We start from the raw sequence: 21,129 nt of genomic DNA on the forward strand, positions 1-21,129 counted from the left end.
CTCCTCTTGCCTGCCCCAGCTGCAGCCTCAGGTGGACCAGGACAAGATCCAGCCCCATGAACAGCTTTCACAAGCGCTGCAGAGGCTGCTGTGCGGGGGAGTCCCTCCCATCTTTGAATGTGTGGGGTTACAAGTGCCTTTCCCAGCTGCTCCAGGAACACGCACCTCTTATTCTGGTTATCAGGCATCCAATTACGGTTGGTCTTGACCCATATCACGAAGGCATTGTATGAGGACACATCAATGATGTTGTGAAGATGACCAGGGGCCAGCGGGCATTCATCTTCATGCAGCTGTAAGCTCTAATCACCTTGTCCAGGTTGTCCACGCCTCCTTTGTTGTGATTGTAGTCCAGGATGATGACTGGCTTCCTCATCTGTTTTGTGCAGTGTGCTCAGGAGGACCACATTCTTGTTCCTCTTTGGGAGTTAAAAACTAGAGGTGGTGGTGGGGGTGAAGGCAAACTTTGATGAGAACGCCTCTCTCTCCCTTGTTGAGAGGATTGCAGGGGGGAGCGCAGGCTTGTTCTTTCTAACTGTGCCAACCATGGTGATTTTCCTCTTTAGGAGCTGCTGCCTGAGTTCATAAGAAGTGAAGAAATTGTCACACGTGACATTATGCCCCCACCCTGCATGAATCTACAGGTAGCTAACTAACCAAGTTCAATGTTAGCTATCTAACATTAGGCTATAACTAGCAATGCAAATGGTTCTGAGATAAGAATATCATGAATACACAGATCATACATGTAGCGTTAGCTAGAGTGCGAGCCAGCCAACTAACAGTACACTTTAACCTCTTAAATTTAATGGCAAAATGTAGATTTCTGTATAAATAGACATACACAAAAGTAACTGCTATTCATGTGTAATTACATGATTCTGATATGACAAAACGTGGTATATTTGGAAAGAAGACATCTGGGAGATAATGAGGAAATGATCAGAAGATACATAGTTCAGAATACACAAGATCAGTGACACACAAAATAACCTTTTATTAACATTTTTCATTGACAAGCTATAAGTGAATTATTGATTCCCAGAACTGGAACCACAACAGGTGGCTTCCACAAGATGTGAAAAATATCAGAAAAAAATTGTATTGATAGACCTAACAACTAGAAATGGACATATGTTTTAGTAAGGGGTGTCAGGTGTGGACACGGGACGTTTCCAAGTGTCCCTAAACCTCTCCAAAGTGGCATATGTCTGTAAATTAGATCATTCCAGTGCTATTACATATTTGCAATCCCTACATGCAATTTCTTCAGTATAAAAACAATGTCTACCATATCAGCCTCACTCAAACATTGTGGTGGTGTTATGGGGTTTCCAGGATACATTCAAGTGTCCTTTCAACCTCACCAACGTGTCTGAATGTGGTAATTGCATTGTTTTTGCAGACTGGATGTGTCTAAAAGTTGTTGTTCACTATAAAAACAAAATGTATTTAACACCAACTTCTCTCAAACATTGTGGTGGTGTCGGGGGACAGACAGGGGATATCCAAGTGGGATATTCAACCTCTCCAAAGTGCCTGAAAGTTTAGTCTTGGCATATCCAATGTATTGGTCCCACATACAAATGAATTGAACTAGCTGCTCTCGGAATGCCAACTGGGAGAGAGGGGTTTGACCTTTTGCTTTGGCCATCTGCTTGTGGGGAATGAAAGCATTTACTGTAGCATGGTCCACAAAGTGGTAAAAAAAAAGTATTAGACCTATTCCTGGTCTTGTGGAGGACCTGGTAGTGAGTGGCCTTTCAGAGCACAAGATAGGTCGACATCCCCAATAGTGGCATAGTAGTCCTTCACAGAAATGGGGACATTCTTCCTCTTTCACCCTCCTTGGTTGTTATTAAATGCCTTATGCTGTGTGGTGAGCATGGTTACTTCCCTAGTGTCCTTCCATTTCACAAAAAGCATACCAATGTATGGTCCCTATCTCCGCTGTCTTTGTCATGTCATTTACCTTGATCTTGGGGAAACTGATTATATTAGGACGAATGGTGCCACAAGCCCCTATTTTATTTTTCAAGAGGTCTATGTAAAGTGGATGTAGAACCATCAGACAGGGTGATTGACATAGCAGTGGTGAGTGAAGGCCTTGACCGGCAGGGGGTGCTTGCTGGGGAGGGGTGGCTCCCAAAATGTCATCATCCAAAAATCTGCATTCTACACTCTGTGGTGAATAAAATAAAGGGATATATTGTTCTAAAACAGACAGAATTACAGTTGACTAAATTTACAAAACAACATTACTGTAATGTCAAAACATGAAGCCTAAACTGTATCTGTACAGTGGCTCACATAGAAGGTGTGAAGCACACACACAATGCAAACAGTAACACTTTGAAGACTTGTATTTATTATTTGATTTATTTCATCTTTATTTAACTAGGCAAGTCAGTTAAGAAAACATTCATATTTACAATTATGGCCTACCAAAAGGCAAAAGGCCTCCTGCGGGGATGGGGGCTGGGATTAAAAATTAAATTAAAATAAAATAAAATATAGGACAAAACACACATCACAACAAGAGAGACAACACAACACTACATAAAGAGAAACCTAAGAAAACAATAGCATAGCATGGCAGCATCACATGACAACACAGCATGGTAGCAACACAACATGACAGCAACATGTTAGCAACACAACATGGCAGCAGCACAGGGTACAAACATTATTGGGCACAGAACAGCACAAAGGGCGAGAAGATGGAGACAATAATACATCATGCAAAGCAGCCACAACTGTCAGTAAGAGAGACCAAGACAGCGGTGAGAACCACAAATAAATAATGGCCATGAGAATTTAGTGGCCTCTCCAAAGATACAAGGATGGAACAGAACAGCAAACAGTGAACTAATATGAAACATAGACAATGACTACTTTGGAATTATATAACAATGAAATTACTAGTTACATAAGCCTACGTAAACTAAATCCAAAGCACAAAAAGCAGACAATTTATAAAAAACAAAATACATATAGTACATTAGCTATAAAAATAATTTCCTTACTGATCTAAAAATGGATCCAATCCTTGTAGAAAGCAATCTTCATCGACCGAGTCGAAGTACTCGTTGTTCAAATCGCTCCCCTGATCCGAGTCCAACCAGTATTTTATTCAAAGCTTCTATGGCGCTATACTTATTCATAATTGCCTTTTTTTAGCTCCCTGTTCAATATTCTTAGTTTTTAGCTTTTTTCCCCCCTTGAGAAACGATCTTTTATGAAAGCAATTAAAGTAAAGCGATGAAATCTGTTTACAATGTAATGTAGCATGCTCGGTGCATCTTGTCTCTAAGCCAGGTAGCAATAGTTCACATTACACATAAAGGGTTTTAGGCCTTGCTTTGTCCCACCCAGGTCAACTGCATATCCCTGGAAAGCTTATCTCATTGGCTACAAGACTATCAAGGTGCCATAGTAGCCAATCCCCTGTGTAATGGTTGCATACGTCATATTTTGGCAGTCCAAGATGCACCCTTAATGTTGTTTTTAAGTTTTTGCAAACTTTTCTTAGCGGATGTACAATTGTTGCAAATTGAATAATGGGTAGTTTCAGGCCCCGAAATGAACATAATTGTACACTTGCAAAGCCAACTAAAAATGAGGGCTATGGGGCTTGTGTTCCAAACTTCCCTTGCTTGGCTAATCATTTGGACCGCCCTCCAAGATGGCGATGGAGATTCCCCCAAGTGCATAAAGCGAGGGTAAGTGGACGAGAGTGTGTCTTTTAAGTGTTTGGATGGCAACCCTGGAATGTAGGTAGCAGTCATCATCATCGGCTCGGCCTGCACTTATACATTTGTATGTCCATATATGGTAATAAGTCACACCAAAGATTTTAAGGCACAGATCAAAGGCCAAGATATTCAGCATTCCGCAGACATTCTGCTTTTGCAGATATGGGCTACCATTCTCATACCAGACTGAACTGAATAAAACAAATCTTATATGCTCCCCAATATGGAGTTACCCTTAGTTTGAAGATGTAATCCAGAGACAGGTGTTTTATACAACAACCTTCTGTGTGTTCTCTTTTTGACTTTTCGTCAGCATATTTGCAATCAAACACCAGAATTTTCTCCATCTCTTAGATATCATACTCTAATAACACTGATTTAAAAACTCGGTCCTTCAGAAAGTGGAGAGCAACACTTATGCAGTTCTACTAAATTATATCTTTCAAAAAAGCAGTTTAGAAAGGATTACCTACACAAACTGACCAGCTCATGTTATAGACAGATGCATGCTACATGGCAGACCAATCCGAACTCATCTCTCGGCATATCCAGCCGACCCATTATCTCAGCCAATCATGGATAGCGGGAAGTTTGATGTCTTTTTCGTGGGCTAAACCAACTAGGCTCGTAATTTAAAAATGTTATTTGTATTTACAGATGGCATACAAGTTTGTTATTAAGGCACATGAAAGTTCCAGAAGGCATTTCTGCCAAACAAACGCATTTAGATTTTTCAAAAAAGTTTTAAGTTCAAACGGCTCATCTGTGAAGTAGAGATGGGCGACATAGGCCTTGTTTCCTGAAACGAGTCCCAAATGTCTAAAAACCTGTTTTTGATTTGTCATTGTGAGGTATTGTGTGTAGATTGACAAGGATTTTTTTTTTAAATCCACTTTAGAATAAGGCTGTAACGTAACAAATGTGGAAAACGTCAAGGCGTCTGAATACTTTCCGAATGCACTGTAGGCTCTAGAAACCTCTAAAACCCACTAGAAAGCACACTATAGACAACCACAATAGAGCTTGTCATTTTGGAATTGAACGGCAGATTTTGGCTGGGATTTTTTTGCATACCCTTTTTTAATTTACAGAATTTATCAAAGGGCCAGTTTAATAAAATAAAAACATGTCCAAATCTGGAGGGACACCAGTTGAATAGCCCTGCTCTAAACTATGTAAACACTAAATCTGGCCATAAATTCTAATCTCTAAATCCCAACTCTAAACTAAAATGGAAACTCTAAATCCTAACTCTAAACTCTATCTGTATGATATAGAGCTGTGATTATAATGGTGGTATTTATTGGTGCTTATGTCTTTTCAACAATAGGTTTGCAGTAGTCACATCTGAGCTTTCTGAACTCTGTCCTCAGCATGATCAAACGTTGCCCTTAGAAGTGGTGTGTGCAGGAATGGCGGGTGTGTGGATAGCCAAGCGTATAATTGTGTTTGTGTTTGACAGTGTATATGTGTGTGTGTCCATCAGTTTGAATGTGGAAAACCCTCTTAAACCCTCTAACCCTTTCGTAGTTTCATACTTCACTCTGGTTGTTACTGCCCCAGTGACTAACTGACAGCCAATGTGGAACATCCTAGAAGGATTCAATACATAATGCATGAAAAGCACAGTTTCTGCCTTCTGTGGGGTGTGTGTGTGTGTGTGTGTGTGTGTGTGTGTGTGTGTGTGTGTGTGTGTGTGTGTGTGTGTGTGTGTGTGTGTGTGTGTGTGTGTGTGTGTGTGTGTGTGTGTGTGTGTGTGTGTGTGTGTGTGTGTGTGCGCATCTCTGGGTGTATTAGCTCAGACTTGGTCATGACTGGAGTCACCTTCAGTGTCTGACCATGTCAGTGACTACCGGTCTGAGATGCCCAGGGCCAGACACAGAGAGAGAATGTGATACACACATCCTTGCCAACTCTGACAACATAATTCTGTGCCATGTGGCGGCTGGGGTGGGGGATTGGGTCGGGTGGGGAGTAGTTCACAGTGTGAGAGAGAAAGTAAGTAAGCGAGAGAGAGAGTCAGGGAAGGACACTGAGTGAGTATATAAAAAAGTGCCTGTGTGTCTTGTGACGGCCGTGAATTTGTCTGAACCATCTCTGCTTCTCCTTCCAATAGGGCGCTTCCCCTTTAATTCCCAATTAAATAGCCAGCATCAGATGCGAAAAAGGTAGTTGTGATGCTGGTGCGAATGAAGATATGTTCAACCGTCAGTTCCAAAGCTTCTTTACTCTGCTAGTTTTGTAGTATTTAAAAGTGTGCTTTGTAGCTTTGTCTCAAGTTTAAGGAGGATCGGATCCACTCATTTCTTCCTTTGGACTACACATCCCATTTGGTCTCCGCTGTTTTGTCATGGCCTTTCTGTGCTGGAGATCTGTTGGCGGATTGGATTGTCTGACTACAACTTTTTTTGCAAACGGTATTTCATTTGTTTGAGTGTGATTTATACCGTGTTGATTTGTGGTTGGTTGTATAAGGGCACAAGGCTAGACACAGGAGGCAGATGGTTAGAGTCTTTGTTGTTTATTTATAATCCAGAAGGAGTAGGCAGGAGAATGGTCGTGGACAGGCAAAAGGTCAAAACCAGATTCTGAGTCCAATAGGTAATGAGTGGCAGACAGGCTCAAAGTCAGGGCAGGCAGAAGGGTCAGGCAGGTGGGCACGGAGTCCAGAAAAAAACAGGTAAGGGTCAAAACCGGGAAGACTAGCAAAAGATAATAGAAAACAGGAGCATCGGAAAACACGCTGGTTGACTTGAAAACATACAACACAAACTGGCACAGAGAGACAGGAACAAACATCCGGTTAGCCGGGCCTCCCCCAGTGTCCGGCTGGGAACGTTGTGCTTTGCGAACCAGAGCCTCAATACCCCAGACAACCGCAGCCGCCAAACATGAGGCAGGGAGAATGGTCTCTGATTCTGAGGGTTTGGCAGCGAAACTGTACAGACGGGAAAGGGCGTCCGGCTTCACATTTTTGGACCCTGGGCGGCAGGAGATGGTTTAATTAAACCTAGTGAATAACAGAGCCCACCGGGCCTGCCTAGAGTTAAAGCACTTGGCTGTGCGGAGATATTCCAAATTCTTGTGGTCGGTCCAAACCAAAGATGTTCCGCCCCTTCCAGCCAATGCCTCCACTCCTCCAGGGCCATCTTTACTGCTCGGAGATCCCGGTTGCCAATGTCATAGTTCCTCTCCGCCGAGTTGAGACGATGGGATATGAAGGCACAGGGATGAAGCTTTTGGTCCTGGACAGATCGCTGGGAAAGAACGGCCCCTACTCCCATGTCGGAAGTGTCAACCTCCACGACAAACTGACGGGTTGGATCCGGATGAATGAGGATGGGGCAGTGGTGAATCGTTGCTTCAAATCCACAAAAGCCTTGTTTGCTGCTGGGGACCATGTGAACGGTACCTTGGGAGAGGTGAGTGCAGAGAGGGGAGTCGCCAGGTCACTGGACAGGTAGCAATGAAATGCCCCGCAGCACAGCAATACAGACAACTGTTGGAGCTTAGCATATGTGAACGTCCCCTAGGTGATAATCTAGCTCTTTCCAGTTGCATAGGTTCTGGTATATCCGACTCACACATCGTCGATGATTCTTGAGGGAGTTCGGGTGGCTTCGGATCCTCTTGGAAAAACCATTCTCGGGGACTTCCGGGTTCCCTCAGAGGTGAGCGAGCCACTGTGGATGAACAAGTGTGCCCGAGACCAGACCTCCTCTCACACCTGTATTTCCCTTAGGCGTCCATCAATTCTAATGATGAGGGCAATGAGGGAGTTGAGGTCTACCAGTAGTTCCCGAGCAGCTAGCTCATCTTTTACCACCTCAGATAATCTGTGAAGAAACGTTTAGAAAAGAGACTCCGGATTCCGGGCTCTCGATGGCCAACGTGTGAAAATCAACCACGTAGTCTGCCACACTACGGGAGTTGACGTAATTCAAGAAGTTTACTGGCCGCCTCTCTCCCGGATACCGGAGAATTGAATACCTTCCTCACTTCTGCCATGAAATGCTCCAGGTGACAACAAATGGTGGATTGTTGCTCCCAAGCTGCCGTAGCCCAGGAGAGCGCCCTTCCCGACATTAGCGTAATAACATCTGCTATCTTTGATCGGTCTGAAGGAAACGAAGATGGCTGTAGCTCATAAGAGAGCACTGAGAAAGAAAACCCTGGCAGGTACCAGGACCCCCAGAATATCACTCCGGAGGAGGTAAGCAGGGTTCTCGGGGTAGGCTGTACAAGCTCACCACTAATAGGGGAAATAATTACTGGGTGGTTGGGGTTTCTTAGAGGTAGCAGGCAGCCTCTGAGCTAACTCCCTGATTTGCTCTATAATCTCCTTAAACCCTTGGTCATTGCATTCCATCAAGGAACGGAGCCCTTCCAAAAGGTCCTGTAACAGCTCCTCATGTCTCCCAATCATGGCTCCCAGGGGGACAGCGTAGCGAAGCTGGTCCGAAGCTGGTCTGCTGGGTCTGTCATGGCCCGTTCGTACTATAAGGGCACAAGGCGAGACCCAGATGCAGATGGTTAGAGTCTGTGTAGTTTATTTATAATCCAAAAGGAGTAGGCAAGAGAATGTTCGTGGACAGGCAAAAGGTCAAAACCAGATTCTGAGTTTCCAATAGGTATAGAGTGGCAGACAGGCTTGAAGTCAGGGCAGACAGAAGGGTCAGGCAGGCGGGTACAGAGTCCCGTAAAAACAGGCAAGGGTCAAAACCGGGAAGACTAGAAAAAGAGAATAGAAAACAGGAGCATCGGAAAACACGCTGGTTGACTTGAAAACATTCAAGTCAGACTGGCACAGAGAGACAGGAAACACAGGGATAAATACACTGTGGAAATAAGCAACATCTGGAGGAGGTGGAGACAATCACAAGAACAGGTGAAACAGATCAGGGTGTGACAAGTTGTAGTTGAAAACTACTGAGATTTGATACTCTTTAGGGTTTTGTGGTAAAAGCGTTAGATATTTTGATTGTATGATAGAGACTGGGTTTACCCTACACTTTTATGAACGGACAAACATTGCGTGACTAAGGTCACTTGAGTTCACTGAACTCCTTTACCGGGCTGGAATCTTTTCGGCCTGAGGTACAGGACTTTTCTTGAGGAACCAGAGCTTATTGTTTGTTATATTATTATGTGTGATTATTTATGTTGGTAATACAACCCATGCAACAGAACAGTTGTTTTGAAGTTATTTCCAATGTTTTAAGGATTTATGAAAAGGGTATGTCCATACTGACTTTTACATACGAGTCCTTCGTACGAGTCCTTTGTATCGGTGTAAACTTCACGGACCAGACGGGACTCATTCCCTCACACACAAAAAGGAGAAAGCAATATTTTCTCTGGTAGGCACAACCTACCTGGCACCCCCACAAACAATAACCTCAAGTCAAAACCATTACAGTCTGTGCCTGCCAATGTATGTGTGTAGAGTACTCTTTGTCTGTCAGATTTGCAAGCCCAATAGTGTGAATTGTAGTCAAACCATTAAAGTCAGGTTGAGTGTGAATTCCATATACCCCAGAGGATATACTGTGTGTGCATGTGCAGGATAATGCTAATGTGACTGTCACAGATATCTTTCTGAGGTGCTACATCTTCCAGCTGTGAAACTGACGTAATGTGCATTATATTATTAGGTGTTGAAATCTGGAGCTATTTAACAATTTACCTGTGAAATTGCAGCTAAGCTGTCCCTGACCTTCCTTACTAAGGTGTGGTAATGATCTCTACCTTTGTGTGTGTGTGTGTGTGTGTGTGTGTGTGTGTGTGTGTGTGTGTGTGTGTTTGATGGGATGACTAAGTTATGATTCCAGTCATGCTGCCAGTGGCTGTCATCTCACGCTGCAATATCAGCCGTCTCCATCTTCAAGCCTCTTTATCTTTGAATCAACAGCTAGGGATCTGTGTGTGTGTGTGTGTGTGTGTGTGTGTGTGTGTGTGTGTGTGTGTGTGTGTGTGTGTGTGTGTGTGTGTGTGTGTGTGTGTGTGTGTGTGTGTGTGCTATTCACAGAGGTGTATGATGTAGAAGCCATCCAGAGCTCCCAATCACCACAGTTCATCCCAGAGATGGATTTAGGGACCAGATCAGTGTTATGTTTGATGTTCTCAGGGGTCCTGGCAGGGACAGCTAACACCCTCTGCTTTGTCATCAAACACCTGCTAAAGAGATGGTTATCGCCAAGAAGACGGGACATTTCAGAGCAGAGTGTGTGTGCGTGTGTGTCACGCTCCAAGGCCAGAGCAGACAGGATATTAGTTGTCACCACAGAGGGTAGGGCAGGACTGTTGGGATCTTAGCTGATAAAAAATGACTTCAATAATTAAAGGTTTTGTCTTCTGGTGTCCCTGTCAGTCATCCCCTTCCCACCTCCTTTTCATCCTCTCCTCCTCCCTCTCTCCTTCCCCCTGCACAGAGCGGTGTCCCAAACAGCCCACCTGGGGTGGTAAGTGCCATTATGAGAGTGTCCTGTGTGTGTGTGTGGTCCTTGTGGGAGTGTGTGTCCTGTTGGCAGATGTCTGGGCTGAGCTAAAATCTCCATGGCCTCAGGCAGTCCTTCCCTCCTTTATGGAGCATGACAACTTTAGAGGGAGGGATGCAGGGATGGAGGGATGGAGGGAGGAGAAGGTAGACAAGGAGAGTACTGAACGATGGTGGGATAGATGGAGAAAGAGGTGTTGTGGTGTCTGTCTGTGGGATGTGGTTTGGGAGGCAGCATTATGACACATATGAATATGAATGTCAATTGCCAAAAGTACCATCAACCACACTAAAATCAAATTTTATAGGTCTCGTGCACATGGTTAGCAAAATGGTAGCGTGGTAGCGAAATGCTTGTGCTTCTAGTTCCGACTATGCAGTAATACCTAACAGTAATTAACAAATTCACAACAACTATCTTATACACACAAATGTAAAGGGATAAATAATAATATGTAATGTACATATAAATATATGGATGAGCGATGGCGTGCGGCATAGGCAAGATGGTGTAGAATACAGTATGTACATATGAGATGAGTAATGTAGGATATTTAAACATTATTAAAGTGCCATTATTTAAAGTGACTAGTAATACATTTTCAGTCCCTTTATTGAAGTGGCCAGAGATTTGAGTCTATGTGTTGGCAGCAGCCTCTCTATGTTAGGGATGGCTGTTTAACAGTCTGATGGCCTTGAGATGGGAGTTGTTTTTCAGCCTCTCGGTCCCAGCTTTGATGCACCTGTACTGACCTCGCCTTCTGGATGATAGCGGGGTGAACATGCAGTGGATCAGGTGGTTGTTGCCCTTGATGATCTTTTTGGCCTTCCTGTGACATCGGGTGGTGTAGGTGTCCTGGAGGGCAGGTAGTTTGCCCCCGGTGATGTGTTGTGCAGACCGCACTACCCTCTGGAGAGCCTTGCGGTTGAGGGCGGTGCAATTGCCGAACCAGGCGGTGATACAGCCCGACAGGATGCTCTCGATTGTGCATCTGTAAAAGTTGATTGGTTTTAGATGACAAGACAAATTTCTTCAGCCTCCTGATGGTTGAAGAGGCGCTGTTGCACCTTTGGAGGGTACTATGGTGTTATTAAATGCTGAGCTGTAGTCAATGAACAGCATTCTTACATAGGTATTCCTCATTTCCAGATGGGATAGGGGCAGTTTGCAGTGTGATGGTGATTGCATCGTCAGTGGACCTATTGGGGCGGTAAGCAAATTGGAGTGGGTCTAGGGTATCAGGTAGGGTGGAGGTGATATGATCCTTGACTAGACTCTCGAAGCACTTCATGATGACAGAAGTGAGTGCAATGGGGCAATAGGGATTTAGTTCAGTTACCTTAGCTTTCTTGGGAACAGGAACAATGGTGGCCACCTTGAAGCATGTGGGGACAACATACTAGGATAGGGATTGATTGAATATGTCCGTAAACACACCGGCCAGCTTGTCTGTGCATGCTCTGAGGACACGGCTAGGGATGCCATCTGGACCGGCAGCCTTGCGAGGGTTGACACGTTTAAATGTTTTACTCACGTTGGTCCGGAGGAGAGCCAACAGGCTTTGGTAGTGGGCTGTGTCAGTGGCACTGTATTGTCCTCAAAGTAAGCAAAGCAGTTGTTAAATTTGTCTGGGAGCAAGACATCAATGTCCGCGATGGGGCTGGTTTGCTTTTGGTAATCCGTGATTGACTCTAGACCCTGACACATACGTCTCATGTTTGAGCTGTTGAATTGCGGCTCTACATTGTCTCCATACTGACGCTTTGCTTGTTTGAGTGCCTTGCGGAGGGAATAGCTGCACTGTTTGTATTCGGTCATGTTTCTGGTCGCCTTGCCATGATTAAAGCGGTGGGTCGCTCTTTCAGTTTTGTGCAAATGCTGCCATCAATCCACGGTTTCTGTTTAGGGAAAGTTTTAATAGTCACAGAGGGTACGACATCTCCGATGCACTTGCTTATAAACTCGCTCACCAAGTCAGCGTATACAGTTGAAGTTGTAAGTTTACATACACCTTAGCCAAATACATTTAAACTCAGTTTTTCACAATTTTTGACATTTAATCCTAGAAACAATTCCCTGTTTTAGGTCAGTTAGGATCACCACTTTATTTTTCAAATCTGAAATGTCAGAATAATAGTAGAGAATGATTCATTTCTGCTTTTATTTCTTTCATCACATTCCCAGTGGGTCAGAAGTTTACATACACTCAATTACTACATGGTAGCATTGCCTTTAAATTGTTTAACTTGGGTCAAACGTTTTGGGTAGCCTTCCACAAGCTTCCCATGATAAGTTGGGTGAATTTTTGCCCATTCCTCCTGACAGAGCTGGTGTAACTGAGTTAGGTTTGTAGGCCTCCTTGCTCATACACACTTTTCAGTTCTGCCCACAATGTTCTATAGGATTGAGGTCAGGGCTTTGTTATGGCCACTCCAATACCTTGTCTTTGTTGTCCTTAAGCCATTTTGCCACAACTTTGGAAGTATGCTTGGGGTCATTGTCCATTTGGATGACCCATTTGCGACCAAGCTTTAACTTCCTGACTGATGTCTTGAGATTTTGCTTCAATATATCCACATAATTTTCCCACCTCATGATGCCATCTATTTTGCGAAGTGCACCTGTCCCTCCTGCAGCAAAGCACCCCCACAACATGATGCTGCCACCCTCGTGCTTCACGGTTGGGAAGGTGTCCTTCAGCTTGCAAGCCTCCCCCTTTTTCCTCCAAACATAACAATCGTCATTATGGCCGAACAGTTCTATTTTTGTTTCATCAGACCAGAGGACATTTCTCCAAAAAGTACGATCTTTGTCCCCATGTGCAGTTGCAAACCGTAGTCTGGCTTTTTTATGGCGGTTTTGAAAGTGGTTTCTTCCTTGCTGAGAGGCCTTTCAGGTTATGTCAATATAGGACTCGTTTTACTGTGGATATAGATACTTTTGTACCTGTTTCCTCCAGCCTCTTCACAAGATCCTTTGCTGTTGTTCTGGGATTGATTTGCACTTTTTGCTCCAAAGTACGTTCATCCCTTCATCTCCTTCCTGAGCGGTATGATGGCTGCGTGGTCCCAGGGTGTTTATACATGCATACTATTGTTTTTGCAGATGAACGTGGTACATTGAGGCGTTTGGAAATTGCTCCCAAGGATGAACCAGACTTGTGGAGGTCAACATTTTTTTTTCTGATGTCTTGGCTGATTTCTTTTGATTTTACCATTATGTCAAGCAAAGAGGCACTGAGTTTGAAGGTAGGCCTTGAAATACATCCACAGGTACACCTACATTTGACTAAATTGATGTCAAGTAGCCTATCAGAAGCTTTTAAACCCATGACATAATTTTCTGGAATTTTCCAAGCTGTACAGCAATTGTTAGAAAAATGGAGTCATGGTCAGACTTGCCGAAGGCAGGGCGGGAGTTGGCTTTGTATGCATCGCGGAAGTTCGAGTAGCAATGACCCAGAATGCTACCAGCTCGTGTTGCACATTCGATATGCTGATAGAATTTTGGAAGTATTGTTCTTAGGTTATTTTTGTTAAAATCCCCAGCTACAATAAATGCATCCTTGGGATGTATTGTTTCCATAGAGTCCAGTGAAGTTCTTTCAGGGCCGACAAGGGATCTGATTGGGGGTGGGGGTGTGTACACGTCTGTGATTATAATCAAAGAGAATTCTCTTGGAAGATAATGCAGTGGGCATTTGATTGTAAGGAATTTTTGGTCAGGTGATCAAAAGGACTTGAGTTTCTGTATGTTGTTGTAAATACACCATGAGTCATTAATCATAAGGCATACACCCCCGCCTTTCTTCTTACCAGAGAGATGTTTGTTTCGGTCGGCGCGATGCTTGAAGAAACCGGGTGGCTGTACCGACTCTGACAACATGTCCAGAGTGAGCCATGTTTCCGTGAAACAGAGAATGTTACAATCTCTGATGTCTCTCTGGAAGGCAACTCGTGCCCTAATTCCGTCCACCTTGTTATCTAGAGATTGGACATTGGCAAGTAATATGCTCGGAAGCGGTGGATCCTGTGCTCGCCTTCTGAGTCTGACCAGTAGGCCGCTCCGTCTGCCTCTCCTGCGGCGACCGAGTTGTTTTGGGTCGGCCTCTGGGTTAAGATCCCATGTCCAGGGTGGAGGTCCGAGCAAAGGATACGCTTCAGGAAAGACATATTCCTCTTCGTAATGTTGGTAAGTTGACGTCGCTTTAATATCCAATAGTTCTTCACCGGCTGTATGTAATAACACATGAGATTTTCTGGGCTAACAATGTAAGAAATAATACATAAAATAACAAAGAGCTGCATAGATTTCTAAGAACCTGAAACGAGGAGACCATCTCTGCTAGCGCCATTGCTCAGTCTGTGTTGACTCAGTGTATATGGATGGAGGAGAGGAACACATAGGATAATACTGTGAAAAGGAGGGGAGAGAAGAGAGGGAGTAAGCTTCAGAGATTTCTCCAGCAATCAGACCAACACTCCACTCCACACAAGTGAAGTCGGTGTTAACTCAAGCACTCAACTACAGCATACCCCCCCCCCCCCCCTCCCCCTCACACACACACTAGCCTTGCACACCGCAAAGATGGAATACAGCACCAGCCGTCCTATACAGTACCAGCCGCCCTTTACTGTGATCTGGACCCAGTCATCCATATTATGTGAAGAATGTGCAGATAATGGTGGATAACTGAGGGGCCTCTGGGAAAAAACCCACACTGACAGAGGAGGATCCTTAAAAGGCTTAGCTCGGTCTCCAGTCTTCCATACTGTGTGGAGAGCGTGTGTGTGGCGTTTTGTTGTTAGCGAAGGGGCTGCTAAGAGCGCTGCAGTATAGCCGGCTGAACTCAAACTGAGGAAACAAGCATCTGAGTGAGAGAGTGGTACACATTGAGTCTGCATTCAGCCATCAGAGACACTCAGACAAATTATTTTATTTTGCTACAGCGAAAACAGTGTCTTATAAGCCCATGTAGGCTGTGCATCCTTACATGACACTAATAATAAAATCAATCGCACATGGTTCTAATTTCAGGACCTGTGTGTGTGTGTGTGTGTGTGTGTGTGTGTGTGTGTGTGTGTGTGTGTGTGTGTGTGTGTGTGTGTGTGTGTGTGTACCCTCTCTTTCCTGCTCACTCTAAACTGTAGAATCACCAATCTGGGCCCTCTCCTCTCCAGAGACACAATCAGTTTTTAACCACTCCTCATAAACAACCCATCTGTGGTCCTTGGTTAAGTTACTTGGACCAGCCGGCCCCCAGAAACAGCCCAAAATAACACAGCCGAGATCAAAACAGACAACAATGATCTAAGGTCAGTTTTGTGATTTCCCCCTTGTGGTCATAGGATTTGGAGAGGGTAAAGCAGGTCCTAGATCAGTGCTCACGGGAGGAACGCTTCCTGTCTAGACTGGAACAGTGCTGGTTCCATTACTGTTATCTGTCAGAATGTGTCAGAGTTCTGAGTTCCAATTACAGGAGCAGAGAGATGAGGAGGCGAGGAAGAGCGGGGAAGAGAGGAAGAGGTGTGCACTGATGGGTGACTCACCCTGAGGATCGTCAATGGGACACAATATTCCCCAGCGCTACACACAGAAATGGAAGGGTCTGCAATAACTGCACATATTGGACAGATTTTACCCTGATACGACAATTCATATGGACCGATTTACAGGAAACTCTCATTCCCTGAGGGTTGAGACGTGTTTTGTTCAGTTGTGGTTCTGTTGATTGCTAAATGCACAACACCTGGTTGTTGGTAGTCGGTTTGGCTGGCAATGAGATGCCGTATGGAAATCATCAGGCGCAACAAATTGACGGCGTTGATCTTTAAAGTGACGCACCTGCATCTGCAGGAGTCATGAAGGAGTCATGCTCCATTGCAAAGCAACCAGATACTTTTCCTGGTTGTCACTACTACCTAATTGTCTTGTCATGTCATCCTTTCAGTGTATCCAAGCCCTATTAAAGCATGTCATATGAATGGTTCTATCTACTTTGAGCTGACTGTTGAACCAGACCCAGTTGTTTGGCTGTGGTGCGATGAAGACGTGAGAGCAATGTGATATGCTCTCATCTCCTCCTTCCACAGTCATTAAGCTGTGAGCTGATTTGATGAGATATATCTCTCTGTCTTTGCCTGGCTCGCTTTTTGTCTGTTTTTCTCTCCTCTCTCTGCTCTTTTTTATTGCTATCTCTCTCTTTCGCTCTTCCCTATCCCCCCTCTCATATCTCTATCTCACCCCCCCCCCCCCCCCCCCTCTCTCTCTGTGTTTAATAACAGTAGTATCCAGTGAAGTGTCAGAAGGTGACAGTTTGGGGAGAGTGGGAGAGCACAGAGGGAGAGCACAGAGGGAGAACACAGACTGACAGAGTAGATTATGTTAGCCGGGTCTGTCCAGGGAATTCTGCCATGGAGTAACTTGTTCCTGGTCTGTAAATTAGCCCACTAGGCTGTGAGCTGTCTGGAGAAGTTCCGACAGATGTACTAGATCTAATTCTACCTTCTGTGCCAGCTTCCGAGTTAAAGAGCCAGAACATTCCTGGCTTATTTATGTTTCTCTCTAAAGACCTTGGACCTATTGGATTTGAAGAGAATAAAACACTTAACGAATGAAAACCCTCTCGTTGCTTTCCACAATCGTGTTAGGCTATTGTGTTTTTAAGTTATTTTTTTGTCATGCAATGCTGATTTTCAGATTAGGTGGGTGGCTTGCCAGCATTTCCAGCTGAGAGAGAGAAAACGAGACAGGAAAGGAGAGGAGGGTAAGAGAAAGAGGGAGGGAGAATAAGAAGGTCAGAGAAGACATTGTCAAGGAGTTGTTCTGTTTGCACCTTGTGAAAGAGTTATAAATTGAACGTAAGAGCACTACGATTTATTTAAGAGCAATACATTTTATGTAATCTCAACAAAAATCCATCTTAAATCACTGCGAATGCTCTTACCTCGCCCATTCTTCCCCCAAGCTGCTGTTTCACATTGCCAGAGAGAGATAATTGCAATGCTGTGTACCAAGAATGACCCGTACTGTTTGTCTATCTACCTTAGGCTATAGTGTTTATTCTGTAATGTAACCTGAAGTAGAGCGCGGGAAGACAGTCTCCTGGGTGTGTGAAAGGCAGCGGGAGATATAGCTATTGAAGAGAGAAGGCCACTGGAGCATACTTAGCAGGGGTGCTTGTCCAAATGGCACCCTACTGCTTATATAGAGCACTACTTTTGACCGAGGCCCATAAGGCTCTGGTCAAAAGTAATGCACTATGTATGGAATAGTGTGCCATTTGGACAAACCCCCGCTGTAGTGTGACACATTGCTTCCGTCCACAGACATTAGAGACCCTGTACTGTGAGGATGTTTAGAAAAAGAGAGTGTGGCTGCTTATAGATCATGTGTTAGCAATAGAGAGCTAGCCTTGTAGTAATAAATAAATAATACATCTGTCATTCTTTTTGTTCTCCACAGGCACTGATAAGCCTTTTCTCCTTCCTCCTGGTGTGGTTCTGATCCGGTTCAGTTCTGATCTGAGCGCGAGAATGGTGCGTTGGAGCGTGAGAATGATTCTGTTGAGCCTCCGCTCATTAGCTCTGAGCTACGCTGTCGGTGAGTTCTCTCTCTCTCTCTTTTTGTTATATATTCTGTTTACTCCTCCCTCCTCTCCACTCATCTCCTCCTGTCTTCTCTATTTCCCTCTCCTCCCTTTTCTCTTTTATTCTCCTTACCCTATGTTCCAATGTCAGTTCCGTTCCTCCTCACATCACCACTTACTGTCAGATCTCCTCTCACGTCCACTCCATTAGTTGAATCTTTCAATACTACCAAGGAATGTGGCTACTGTCAGTCCTGGATGGTGAATTGGATAAAATGACATTTCCATAAGAGTGCTGTTCACTTCCTGAATTGACTAGTAAATTAGGATGGACTTCAGCTCCGGGCTACTTCCCCATCAATATGAACACATCCACTATCGCAGTCGTTGTTATTAAAATCTCCCTCTCCCACCCACATGCAACCTCTTTCAGTTATTGTGCTCCCCTAGCCCCCACAGCCTCTCACTCCAGACACAGACACGTACACACACACATGACCATGCATCTTATCAGACTGATGGTTTGGTGTGCGATGGGTGGGTTTGGGGGTTGAGTGTGTGTCTGGAGAACCAAAAGTAAGGGTTCTGCGCCTCTGGGGGGCTTCAGGCCAGATTAAAATTTCATGTTGTTATTTTAGACCAGCGGGCACAAGGGATTCAATTTTTTTTTGTTTATTTATTTACTTGACGACAGAGTTGAAATAATTCAGCGATCTCATGAATGATAGATGAAGATGATGTAGCGTTCCTTTGTTGAAATGAACAAGATTTTCCACTGTTGCCAAATGTGCAGTTACTCATAGTCAATCCCTGTGGACAGCACACAGTCCGTGAAATTGTAATTATTAGCCTCATCAATGCTCTGTTGGACTGTTGATGAAGTGAATCACACATGCACACACGAACACACACACACACACACACACACACACACACACACACACACACACACACACACACACACACACAATCTGCATAAACAAAACTTAGTATAGTATTAATCAATACTCAACATGAAGGAGGAGTCACACATACATAAACTCAGTAAAAAAATAAATAAACGTCCTTTAAAGGACCCTGCCTTTAAAGGTAATTCGTAAAAATCCAAATTTCTTCACAGATCTTCGTTGTAATGGGTGTTTCCCATGCTTGTTCAATGAACCATAAACAATTAATGAACATGCACCCGTGGAACGGTCGTTAAGACACTAACAGCTTACAGACGGTAGGCTATTAAAGTCACAGTTATAAAAACTTAGGACACTAAAGAGGCCTTTCTCTACTGACTCTGGAAAAACACCAAAAGAAAGATGCCCAGGGTCCCTGCTCATCTACGTGAACGTGCCTTAGGCATGCTGCAAGGAGGCATGAGGACTGCAGATGTGGCCAGGCAATAAATTGCAATGTCCGTACTGTGAGACGCCTAAGACAGCGCTACAGGGAGACCAGATAGACAGCTGATCGTCCTCGCAGTGGCAGACCACGTGCAACAACACCTACACGGGATCGGTACAACGGAACATCACACCTGCGGGACAGATACAGGATGGCCACAACAACTGCCCGAGTTGCACCAGGAACGCACAATCCCTCCATCAGTGCTCAGACTGTGCGCAATAGGCTGAGAGAGGCTGGACTGAGGGCTTGTAGGCCTGTTGTAAGGCAGGTCCTCACCAGACATCACCGGCAACAACGTCGCCTGTGGGCACAAACCCACCGTCGCTGGACCAGACAGGACTGGCAAAAAGTGCTCTTCACCAACGAGCCTCGGTTTTGTCTCACCAGGGGTGATGGTCAGATTCGCTTTTATCGTCGAAGGAATGAGCGTTACACCAAGGCCTGTATTCTGGAGAGGGTCCGTCATGGTCTGGGGCGTTGTGTCACAGCATCATTGGTCTGAGCTTGTTGTCATTGCAGGCAATCTTAATGCTGTGCGTTACAGGGACGACATCCTCCTCCCTCATGTGGTACCCTTCCTGCAGCCTCATCCTGACATGACCCTCCAGCATGACAATGCCACCAGCCATACTGCTCGTTCTGTGCGTGATTTCCTGCAAGACAGGAATGTCAGTGTTCTGCCATGGCCAGCGAAGAGCCCGGATCTCAATCCCATTGAGCACGTCTGGGACCTGTTTGATTGGAGGGTGAGGGCTAGGGCCATTCCCCCCAGAAATGTTAGAGAACTTGCAGGTGCCTTGGTGGAAGAGTGTGGTAACACCTCACAGCAAGAACTTGCAAATCTGGTGCAGTCCATGAGGAGGAGATGCACTGCAGTACTTAATGCAGCTGGTGGCCACACCAGATACTTACTGACCTTTACTTTGTTCAGGGACACATTATTCCATGCCTGTTAGTCACATGTCTGTGGAACTTGTTCAGTTTATGTCTCAGTTGTTGAATCTTGTTATGTTCATACAAATACATACAAATGTTAAGTTTGCTCAAAATAAATGCAGTTGACAGAGAGAGGACGTTTTTCTTTTTTTGCTGAGTATACATACATACTCTGGCAAAAGATGCAAGGCCACAGAAACCCAGAAACAGACACACACGCCCATACATCCCAATGGACACACTTTGACACGCAGTATGTGTTAACTTTCTATAACACACACAGACAATCATATACAAGGCCACACTCATAAACACATACCATCAGGCCTTTATGGTAGAGTGGCAAGACGGAAACCACTCCTTAGTAAAAGGCAGATTACAGCCAGCTTGGAGTTTGGCAAAAGGCACTTAAAGGACTCTCTGACCATGAGAAACAAGATTCTCTGGTCTGATGAAACCAATATTGAACTCTTTGGCCTGAATGCCAAGTGTCACATCTGAAGGAAACCTGGCATCATCCATATGGTGAAGCATTGTGGTGGCAGCATCATGCTGTGGAGATGTTTTTCAGCGGCAGGGACTGGGAGTCTAGTCAAGATTGAGGGGAAAGATGAACGGAGCAAAGTACAGATAGGTCTTTGACGAAAACCTGCTCAGGACCACAGACTGGGGTGAAGGTTCACCATCCAACAGGACAATGACCGTAAGCACACAGCCAAGACAACTCAGGAATGGCTTTGTGACAAGTCTCTGAATATCCTTGAGTGGCCCAGCCAGAGCCTGGACTTGAACCCGATCGAACATCTCTGGAGAGGCCTTAAAATCGTTGTGCAGCGACTCTCCCCATCCAAGCTGACAGAGCTGCGGAGAAGAATAGGTGTGCCAAGCTCGTAGCGTCATACTCAAAAGTACTTGATGCTGTAATCGCTTCCAAAGGTGCTTCAAGAAAGTATTT

The 21,129-nt window shown here is 44.7% G+C and overlaps 1 protein-coding gene across 2 annotated transcripts in view; it reads left to right on the forward strand.

Moving 5' to 3' along the window:
- Window positions 1-21,129, forward strand: part of LOC110494060 (contactin 2) — an 83,393-nt gene that overhangs the window by 40,264 nt on the left and 22,000 nt on the right. The window contains exons 1-2 of one of the 2 annotated variants that reach the window (XM_036950112.1): window positions 16,929-17,018; window positions 17,717-17,854. In XM_036950112.1, the coding sequence (XP_036806007.1) occupies window positions 17,788-17,854 (67 nt within the window). In that variant the 5' untranslated portion in view covers window positions 16,929-17,018; window positions 17,717-17,787. Of the gene's footprint in view, window positions 1-16,928; window positions 17,019-17,716; window positions 17,855-21,129 lie in introns of those variants that run through there. The other variant, XM_036950110.1, reaches the window with a different exon arrangement.

This window comes from Oncorhynchus mykiss, chromosome 17, assembly GCF_013265735.2.
Source record: "Oncorhynchus mykiss isolate Arlee chromosome 17, USDA_OmykA_1.1, whole genome shotgun sequence".
In the NCBI taxonomy this organism is placed as follows: domain Eukaryota; kingdom Metazoa; phylum Chordata; class Actinopteri; order Salmoniformes; family Salmonidae; genus Oncorhynchus; species Oncorhynchus mykiss.